The 10,895-nt window shown below is 40.5% G+C and overlaps 1 protein-coding gene across 5 annotated transcripts; it reads left to right on the forward strand.

Moving 5' to 3' along the window:
• The first annotated feature begins 238 nt into the window (after positions 1 to 238).
• Positions 239 to 4,764, forward strand: LOC147610892 (protein PHR1-LIKE 3-like). Of its 5 annotated transcripts, none has more exons than XM_086785558.1 (7): positions 239 to 455; positions 1,587 to 1,812; positions 3,087 to 3,163; positions 3,259 to 3,319; positions 3,404 to 3,452; positions 3,564 to 3,633; positions 3,756 to 4,764. In XM_086785558.1, the coding sequence occupies exons 2-7, from the start codon at positions 1,587 to 1,589 to the stop codon at positions 4,302 to 4,304; spliced, it is 1,032 nt and encodes a 343-aa protein (XP_086641684.1). In that variant the 5' UTR covers positions 239 to 455; the 3' UTR covers positions 4,305 to 4,764. The 5 variants fall into 5 exon arrangements, with proteins under 5 accessions (XP_086641684.1, XP_086641687.1, XP_086641688.1 ...); XM_086785561.1 differs by having other exon boundaries at positions 1,596 to 1,812; XM_086785562.1 differs by having other exon boundaries at positions 3,739 to 4,628.
• The last annotated feature ends 6,131 nt before the right edge of the window (positions 4,765 to 10,895 follow it).

Here is a 10,895-nt window from a genome sequence, read left to right on the forward strand (position 1 = left end):
GTTGAGAGTGCCATGAGGACAAGATGGCATTGTCCATCTCTCTTTTTCTTTCAAAATATTTTACTAGTAATTTTCATAACCTTACACAGAGGAGGGCAAGACATTAGGTACCTTCAAGACATGGAACTCGAAAGTGAAAAGGGGCTCAAAAAGAAAAGAGAGGGAGGCTTTGACTCCCACATGGACCTTTACCTTCTTTGCAAACCTACTTAATAATTCAATAATTCAGTGCTTTTTCAAGCAAGCAAACAAACAAGCACCTACTACTAGTTTTGTAGTAGTAGTAGTAGTAGTAGTAGTGGTGCTCACCATCACACTCAATCCATTCTGTGTGTTTCCTAACTGAGGGACATCTCTCAGGTACACCAAGTAGATGGGCTCTGCAAGCTTTCATGCATTACTAAGCAATCTGCAGGGCTCATTTCTCCCTGTCAACTGAGAACTCCCCTGACAAGGTTTGCTTTTAGCTGCTCCTTTTCTTTTCCCCTTAGCTTTCTTCTCGTCTCTGCTTTCAATCGCTAGAGCTCGTTAATTACTGTTGATTATGTGCTAGAATTTGTTAATCTTGGCTTTGTTATCTGTTCTGGTTTCATCTAAGCGGTCACTATATCTGTATTAATCTTTTTTTTAATCTTCTCAAAACCCTTCTAATTAGTAGTATGTTGATCTGTTGTAGCTCCTGCAAAGTATAATTGGATTCTAGACTTCTGGAAAATCGTAATGGATTTATAAGTACGATTAACGTGTTTTAGCGTCTTGGAAAACCCTACTTCCATGGCCATAATGGCAGTGGGTTCTAACGAAAGATAGTGGTAATCTGTTTTAGTTTCTTCAAAACGCTAATTCTGGTATGCAGGGCAATGCCCTGTAGTGATTTGTTTCGGCTTCATCTTGCCCTTGTTCTGGCTTCTGCTAAACCCTAATTTTGACTTGTATAGTAATGTTTGCCTTTGCTTATTCTGGTATGCAGGGCAATGCCCTGTAGTGATTTGTTTTGGCTTCATCTTGCCCTTGTGATTTGTTCTGGCTTCTGCTAAACCCTAATTTTGACTTGTATGGTAATGTTTGCCTTTGCTTATCCTTACCAAATTTTGTGACTTCTGCTAAACCTTTATTTTAGTATGTCTGGTTCATACTTGCCCTTGCAGTTACCTGTTCTAGTTTGAGCTATAACCCTGATAACTATATGTAAGGTGTGATATGTTTCAGCTTTTGATAAACCTTAATTTTGATTTGTGGGACTATCTGAAACCCTAATTCGCTCATTGAGGCCCTAATTTTCCCCACATGAATTTTCATTTGGAAGCCCTAGTTTTCAAATGGAAACTAGTTTGATTTGTGGGACTCTCTCAAACCCTAATTCGCCTGTGTGGAGTTCATTGAGGCCCTAGTTTTCCTTTCATTTGGAAACCCTAGTTTTCCTGTGGAAACATTTTTTTTTTTGTTGAAACCCCAATCTTTCTGTGTAAACGTCTTTTTGCAACCCTAGTTTTTCTTTGTTTTGAAACCCTATTTTTTCTATGTAAGCATTGTATTTCAAAACTCTAATATTTATGTCTTTGAGCCCTAATTTTTTCTATGTGAAGATGTACCAGCCACAGTACGGAAACCCTAGCATGACATTGCCATCAGATGGTACAAACCCTAATTCTCAGCAGCAGCAGCAGCAGAAACAGCTATCTTTATCTGGGACTAATCTTCCAGGGGACGTCAGTATAGTGGCCTCCACTGATCCGAAGCCGCGGCTTCGCTGGACTCCGGAGCTGCATGACCGCTTTGTCAATGCAGTAACACAGCTGGGAGGCGCAGACAGTAAGCCATGCCTTCTTAACCTCATCATTTCAATTTTAAGAAGTTTTTAATTCTGGAAGCCTCTTAACTTGATGGGTTTAATCCAATGAATTTACACTGCAAGTGGAGTTTTTTGTTGATGATGCAGACAAATTATTAGTTAGTGATTCTTAACCTGATCGCTTAGATTTAGATCCAATGTTTTCCATAGGCTTTCACCTGAATTTTATCTTCCAAAGCAATAATTAACCTGATTAATTGGTGTTTGCTTTTCCTGAGTTTAGCTTCTTATGAATCATATATCGCTGGTGCATGCATATATATTGATGCCCATGCCGCTGTGTGTGCACGCACGCGTGTGTGTAACATCTAAAAGGTCTATGAGACCAAAAGATGTTACATATGATCCATGAGTAATCTGCATGTCAACGACATGAGAAAAGAAACGTACTGCTAAAAAAAAACAGGACCAGTGACCCTCTGTGTGTACAATGGGGTCGGCACAAAAACCTCATGTATCACCAAAGATCATGTGGCATCCTCCTTGATGACATCATATATAGGGAGGTGATGTCCAATGCCTGGGAAGGTGCTGCTCTTTGGTGCTGAAGGATCTCCCCGATCTGGAACTGACGAGAGGATGGACGGGATCTTGGGGATGGGCGTGTCTGGATCTCTGAAGGGACTAACCCATCGCAACAGACAACTGTGAAGCTGCGATTGAAAAAGAACGCAAATAAGAGAGAATGCACACTCCCTAAGCATGAGTAATGAAAGATGTTTGAAAACAACCCATGACCCAGATTTTACCACAAATTGCCCTCCTGAGGACCCTCATCCTCCCTTGTGCCTGATCCCTGCCACCTGGGGATTCCAAGTGTATGAGGAGCCAGCAAGTCTTGGTGACAGGCTCAAGTGTCTCATCCGGGATTTTTGTCCCCTCCGATGTCACATGAGCTGATAGAGTACCTGTCAGTCAACTCTGAGAGAGAGAGAGAGAGAGAGAGAGAGAGGGATGATGCATATGCACTGGTCACGTCTTGAAAGTGAAAGAGTACATGGTATACACACCTTCTACTTTTAATCATTCAGGGCTTTATCAAGTTGGTTACTCCAAGTAAAGATTTCAAGTTTCTTTGTGTAGCTACAGGATATGACCTACTAGTGTCTCCATTTTCTCTAACATGAGCATCTGGGGTTACACCTTGTAACATAATAAGATAAGGTTTCACATGAACCCCATCGGGAAATAAAGGTTTTTTCTGATGCTATGTGCGCTGGCTTTCTGTTTGCAGAAGCAACTCCAAAGTCCTTGATGAAGGTTATGAATGTGAAAGGGCTTACCTTGTACCATTTAAAAAGTCATCTGCAGGCAAGTATTAGCACCTATCAGTCTTTTTTGAAGAGGGTTTTGTTGCATTTCAATGTGTTTCTAAGTTTGAAACTGCCTGATTATGCCCTCTCCAGAAATACAGGCTTGGGAAACAACCTCAGCGGGATGCAAACACGGCAGATGGATGCAAAGAGCGTAAGTATTTTTTCTTGGTCTTTTTTATCTAGTATGTGTGTACACTAGAATCTTGTTGAAATGATGTGGCTGGACTTTTTTCAGATGAACAGTCATCAACAGATGATATGGAAGCCTCAAAGAATCAGAAGGAGTGAGTATAGGTTTCTAACTAATGCCACGGGCACTCCTGTGCTGACAATTTGCATTTGTGCTACCTGTACACCTAGTTGGCATCATGAAAAGAGGTTGCTGTGATGCGCAGGTCTATAGAGATTGCAGACGCTTTGCGACAACAGATGGAGGTGCAGAAGAAGCTGCAGGAACAGCTTGAGGTAAAAATCCAGGGTCTCTACACTATCACGCAAACATATCACAGCAATCATTCATAGTGCATACTGCTCAGTTTGAACTAAGGTTTTTGCTCTCTTCTGAAACAGCTGTTTGGGTGGCACAGGTACAGAGGCGCCTTCAGATGCGCATGGAGGCACAGGGAAGGTACCTGCAGTCAGTTCTGGAGAAAGCCCAAGAGCTTCTGGCTTCACAATCTTGTGGGTTGGAGGAAGCTACCATGGATGAGCTTGCAGATGTGGGTTCAGATCCGAATGCACATTGCATGAGCTCTCCACTCCCTTGTCTGCCCATGCTTGCTCTCCCACCTCGGACAGGCGCCCAGGCCGCCGACGCTGAGCTGCTTCAAGCAACCAATGACGAGAAAGGAGCAGTAGTAGCTGGAGACTTATGCTCCATGGATCCTGACTCGGATGCAAGCTTCTCGTTCTCTCAAGATTTGGCCTGGGTCGGGAGAAGGTCAAGACCCGGGGGTGTTGTTGAAGGCGCCCAATATGCAGGCGGCTTTTCCCTCCTAACAGATGGACTCTTTGTGAATGAAGCCTCCGCCACACTGATTGACGACGAAGCAGCAAGGCACTTCCTTTGTGCAAACTCAAAAAGCGAGCTCGCTTGGGAGCCCTTCTCAACCAATGCGTATGATTCTATGTGGTGACATGATCGTGTACAGTTTAGTTCTTCATCTGAGATGAAAGCGTATGCAGGTTGCGGAGGGGAGGGCCTAGTGTAGCAAAGATATGGGTCTTTGTGAACAGTGACCTGTGCGCTGCTGCTGCTCCCCCTCACGCTTGAGCAGTTGAGCAGGGAGCTGCCACACGTGACGGAGCCCTTGCAGTTGCCAGATTTGTGGATATGGATGTAGAGGAGGGCAACAAACCAGCTTTACCATTATTTCTTAATTCCTACAATTTGTAACATTAATCAAATAAGCTTTTTCGATTCTACATAAAAAAGCTTAATGGCAATGTTTGTTGCTATAGAACTGTACACCATACATCTGCCTGCTGGGAGTATTGACAGTGCATGTGTACACAAAATCGATGGATTGGTGTGTTTTTCAGGAGGGACCTGCTGTTTGGCAAACCAAGTCACAATCACTTAGGCTACTTTGCCTACAAGGTGCTCTGTAAATCTAAGCATCACTAGCTCTCTTTAATTACATGCCCCACTAAAGAATCAATATTTCAATAGCATCCAAAATGGTTTTACATTTAAACAATGGTGCCTAAAAAGATAAAGTTTGCAAATACAGAGTTATAGTTGATTTTCTCACTCTATAGCTAAAAAGCAAAGCCATAAAAATTGTGGTTTGCACAAATTTGTTTGAAAGGTTTCTTTGCAATTGAGATGCTTAGCTTCGAGAGATTGCTTAAGTTCTAAAATAACGAAATTTGCCATCTGATTCGCGGTCATTTGATAGTAATCTTTTGTGTTTGAGATCCACGGTGTTAGATTTCTTTTGATTTCTCATGGCTCTTAGGAAAATCAGGGCTTGCTTTATCTTTCTTTGGAACTGTCATAAGGAGAAATCTCCTTTAAAGTCCATGATTAAATTTAAAAGGGATGGTTAAAGAGCTGTTGCTCATTAGGTCTTCTGACCTAGTAGAAGGATTTATACAGGCACAATAGAGATCCAAGGTTTGTAGATGTGCCAAGCCAACAATGTCTCAAAAAAGAAGGATATTCTTCATCTTGATGATAGTCATGTCCAGAGTAAAGCTCTAAATGTACTTTGAAAGCTGAATGTGATGAGGAAAAGCTATGGTACAGAGAAACAACCATCTAAGAAGTGAAATGATGTGAGCATCTTTGCACATACATCAGTAGATTATGAAAGCCTTCTACTACCGTGTAGAGAACAACCTTCTAAGAGGTAAAATGATGTGAGCATCTTTGCACATACATAAGTAGATGATGAAAGCCCTTTACTAACACATGGTGCAATTTCAATCATGATTGGTTTGCTATATTTCTTTTGTATTTATTAGCATGGTCCTTAGGTTGTTCAAGGGAGTTTAGGGGTTCTTTATTAGCATGGTCACAACCATAGATACCAAGCTAAGAAATTCAAAGCTATGGTAAAGAAACAACCATCTATGAGGTGATATGATGTGAGCATCCTCACACATGCATATAAGTACCTTGTACCAACACAATGGAAGTTCTAGCAAGAACATGTCCAGATAACCTTACATGAGAAAGGCTTTTGTAATGTTTTTATGTTAATACGAGTGCCCATTGAGCCCCATCCAAGACATGAGATGAGATGAGTATTCATAATATCATAGCCTAGACAATGCACCACATATGCTCCATATGATGGCAAAGATGTATCAACATTTATTAAGGCCTGGTTCAGACTCTACTATTGAACACTTCACACCAAAAAGCTATTGACACCCATTCCAGTGAATGTAGTACTCCTCATTTCTATTTCTATCTCCCTCAATGTGCATAATTTGCATATGTGCTCCTCATGTGGTAAGCCCTCTGCACTCACCATTTCAATCAAAAAGTAATATGTGATCCTCACCTGGTATGCCCTCTGCTCTCCCCGTTTCAATCAAAGGCCATGGAAATCCTCATGGTACGAGACGTGTTTGTGCAGGCAACTAGCCCGCTCAAAGAGACCATCCTCACTAACTCACAAAATCTCCATAGAATTGGAGTTTTGTAAAGTGCACTAGCTTGGATATGCAACGATATGTATGAAATTTGGTCAAATCTAGATAGATTATCTCTTGGTGTGAGATATCTAAGCATCCAAGCTATATTGGACCAGGGAGGGGTACAAAATTTATGGTGATGCAATTTTTTCTCACTAGAATAAATACACTGGTTTTGTAGGTACCCGTGTAGATCTCGATGTATACTGAGAGCGATCTTATATTCTCCCCCACTTGAAAATCTGTGATGTTCTCATCTCACGAATTGGGGATAATCTCTTATTATATCTTCTTCCTTTTCCCAGGTAGCATCTTCAACCGTGAGAAGAACTTCCATTTAACCAGATACTCTTTTAAGATTCTACTCCTAAGGAGCATTTATTATAATGTTTAGAACTTCTTCAGGTTCCAATTCCACTTGTCCTTGAGCGGGAAAGGCAACCTACTCATCATCTAATATATAACTCGGATATGGTACATGCTTCTTCAAATAACCTCACATGAAAAACATCGTGGATCTTTAAGTATGGAGAAAGCGGAAACTCATAAGCCGGATCTCCAATTTTCCTTATAATTACATAAGGTCCGTAATATCAAGGTGATAGCTTCTTGTACTTTCCCAAGGAAAGAGAAATTCTCTTGGGTAAGAAAAATCAAATCACCTTCTTCAAACTCTCTATAGAAGTATGAACATATTGCTTTTATCTCTCCTGAGTAGCTTTGATATCTTTCTTTATGGGCTGCATCTAACCATCTAACTTCTTCGATATTTCCATTTTGATTAGTGGGTTGGACCAATTCAAAGGTGTTACACAATCTTGTTCGTGAAATACCTTGAATGGACTTATTCCTATGCTTTGAATGATGAGATGCATTATAGGCAAATTCTACCAAATGAAGATAGTTCATCCTTTTTTTGGGCTCTCGTCCATAAAAGGCTCAAAGGATATCTTCAATTACTTGCTTCACTCTCTTGGTCTGGCCATCGGTCTTCTCTGGGTAATAGAGAGTATTGAGATCTAGAGAGGTTCCCACAACTTTGAAGAAAGCAATCCAAAAATGGGATGTAAACTTTGCATCTCGATCACTGAAAATCCTTTTTGACAATCCATGAAGTCTGAATATTTCCTTCAAACGACATTAGCAACATCAAGAGTTAAATAAGTCTTCTTTACTAAAATCGGATAAGTGACCTTTGTCAATCGATCTACCACCACTAAGATAGAGTCATATCCAGCATTAACTAAAGGCAATATCTCGCAATGAAGTCCATGCTTATGCATTCTTGCGGAACATCTAGGGGATGCAACTTTGCTGGCATTTTTATCCTTTTGGCCTTTATCTTCTGGCGGACTAAGAACAAAAATATTGCAATACATCTCTCTTAAGCTTAGGCCAAAAGAGACTTTTTCTTTAGTGCTATGAAAGTCTTCACATAGCCGGGGTGCCCTATTATAAGGCTATCATGAGCTTCATTTAAAATTCCTCTTATTAAGGGGGTGATTTTTTAGCAGCAATGGGGTCATGAGAGCTTCATAAAAATTTTAGTGAGCTTTTATTGCACCTAGGATTACACATTATTATTGAATATAGATAGGTTTCATATATGATTACCAAGATTATTTAGCAAAACATATATAGAGATATATTTATACACACACACACACACACACACACAATTAGTGAGTGTACTTGTTCTAAGTTTCCCCACCACATGAAATCCTACTTGTATAATATCGTTAATATATATCATCAACAAGATTAAGACATCAAGGCAAACTATTATCTCAACATCAAGTTTCCCCACCACATGAAATCCTACTTGTATAATATCATTAATATATATCATCAACAAGATTAAGACATCAAGGCAAACTATTATCTCAACATCTAAAAAAATATATACACCATAGTTAGAGTGCATACAATGTATGAGCTTTACATACATTATATCCACAACCTGCAAAACACATCTACAACACTTTGTCCTAGAGTTGTAAAAGTGGCCACCAACTATTTGTGCATACAGGGAGCTTGTTGAGACTGCATGTGGTGTGGCATCGGCATAGTAATTCTTAATGCAAGGCCTCATCTCCTAGAGTTATAATCATACACATAAGGAAAGTGCTAGTAAGGGCCCATGCCTTCACTTTGTGGATTCTTGCATGCTATGACTTTTTGCATTTGATTGGTTGTTACTGATATAGTGGTCTGGAATTCCTTGGCATGTCATGGTGGAACTAGAGATTGGGAAAGTACTTGATGATAATGATAAGGAATGAATGGATTACACGAGTACAAATAGCCCTAGCCCTGGGGCTGATGTGGCTAACACACAAGAGTGTGTTCACATTGGGGAAAAACCCTTGCTGGAAAGTACTCGATGATAATGATAAAGAATAAATGGAGTACAAGAGTACAAATAGCCCTAGCCCTAGGGCTGATTGAAAAGATGTAGGGAATAAGGGAGCTTGAGCTCTTGTAAACAAGCACACACACACACACACACACACACACACACACACACACACACACACACAAACCCTAGAAGAGAACACACAAGGTGAGAGGCTGAAAACCTATTCGTATTCTTCTTCAACAAAAGAGGTCTAAAAAAGAGATAAAGTGACTAACACACATACTAGAGTATATACAAGCTAGAGTATATACAAGCGGTACATAATGTAAACACGCTAAAGTGGAGTCAGTAGGTGTGGGGACTGTCAGTGTAGTCCAGGTGTAGAAACTCTGGCGAAGATATGACAGTGCCAGGTACCAAAACCGCCAGTGATGTAAATGTTGAACGGTCACGCAGGTTCCTTGTTGTGAGTGTCAGCTCATGTTGAGGTTGACATCTCAACACTGATGTGGCTAACACACAAGAGTGTGTTCACACTGGGGAAAAACCCTTGCTAGCACAAGAAGGTAAAAAGTACCCATGTGTAGGGTTGTTCACACCAGGGACTGCTAGGCTAACAAACCCCCTAAAGTGTGAATGGTGTGAACGTACAGGGTGTAGCAAAAACTAGGTAAATGCATCTACCACATTGATCTATGTAGGCACATTAGTCAAGGCATTCTCTCCTGCATGGAGACTCTCCTGACATATTGAAATGCACCTTAATGTGATGTATCCACGCATAAAAAACTCAAAATCCCCAACCACGACTGCGTATCCATTTTAAGTAGTAGACGACTATCTAATATGTAGAGCTACCCCAATAGACAGTGGAGCCAACACATACCTGAATAGTTGTGAATGTTGTTGTACTTAGATTCATAACCTGAAGTGGTTGCTATTGAAAATAGTGACCACTATCTGACGCCTTAGTGTCAGATCATCATGCCCAATGACTTTGAGACAGACAAGCATAAAGAAGACTAAATTCTTCACTTCTTTTGAATGCCAAGTATTAAGGCAATGTTGTTAGAAACAATGACCACTATCTGCCTGATGCCTTAGTGTCAGATCATCATGCCCAATGACTTTGAGGCGTACAAGAATAAAGAAGATTGAATTCTTCACTTCTTACCAATGCCAAGTATTAGGGCAATGCTAAAATATGCTCCAGTGGTGACACTACATATTGAACACAAGACGGGTATGGTATAGAGAAGAAGGTATCTAATAGTGTGCTAATAAGGAGCAACATCAAAAGCTGATTGAGTAGGAGGCTCCCCTCAACTGGTATGAATTGGATACCCAAATAGTGCAAAAACCCAATGTCCAAAACACCAAATGTATGTTGTAACGTCACGAGCAAATTAACTGATGAATCTATTGATGGGTCAGCAGTAGAGTTGAAAACTCAATGCATGGCTGAAACTCGATTTTAGCTCCCAAAGCAGCAAAAGGAGAAAATTACTCATGAGGTAATGTGGAAGCAACATGAGTTGTATCAGCCAAATGAGATGCATGTCCAAAGGCAGCTCGTGTCTTGCTGTTAGCAAGAAATCATAATGGCTGCATGCTCTTCAAGGAATGCATGACCCATGGAAGCAGAGCAATATGGGAAATTGAGGCTGCTGACTAATTGTCAGCAGCAATAGAGCAGAGAAGAAGACTAATTCAGATCTAAAATAGGCTCAGCTGAGTCAGTAATAAGTAGAGGATGTGAGCATTGTGGACAACAACAATGTATAAGCTTTCAAGGTGCCAATACATCTGAAAAATAACCTATGTCAATGGGCAAGCCTACAAGGTGTAATCAGCAATGGAAACGGGCTATTTTAGTAAACCCTGCCAAAAGTGCTAATATAATAATTTGTCAATCAGGGGCAGCAAGGCATACATCTAGCCAGACCATGAGAGTATCAAGCAACCTCTCAGTATGGCAAAGTAAATAAGATGTATAATCCCACACAAATTGAGGTAGAAGAACCCTCAATTATACATAATGACAAGGCAACCAAGTTGAAGACAATGTAATAGGCTGACTCCATTAGCATTCATGTCAATGAGCTGTAAATGTGAGACAACTTAAACAATGCGCTAGTTCAGCATAAGTAATACATCGCAGTAAATAAAACATCACATACAATAGCAAAATTGAGGGGCCAATGCATAAGTGACCACATAC

The sequence above is a fragment of the Cibotium barometz genome, chromosome 48 (genome assembly GCF_041138505.1).
Source record: "Cibotium barometz isolate CiBa-2024 chromosome 48, ASM4113850v1, whole genome shotgun sequence".
NCBI classification, from domain to species: domain Eukaryota; kingdom Viridiplantae; phylum Streptophyta; class Polypodiopsida; order Cyatheales; family Cibotiaceae; genus Cibotium; species Cibotium barometz.

Bases quoted from the DNA above. Each gene is read 5' to 3' on its own strand.
- LOC147610892 (XM_086785557.1), top strand. From the start codon at position 1,554: ATGTCTTTGAGCCCTAATTTTTTCTATGTGAAGATGTACCAGCCACAG. The intron at 3,164-3,258 runs GCAAGTATTAGC...TGCCCTCTCCAG, and splicing joins ATTTAAAAAGTCATCTGCAG to AAATACAGGCTTGGGAAACA. The intron at 3,634-3,755 runs GTAAAAATCCAG...TGGGTGGCACAG, and splicing joins AGCTGCAGGAACAGCTTGAG to GTACAGAGGCGCCTTCAGAT.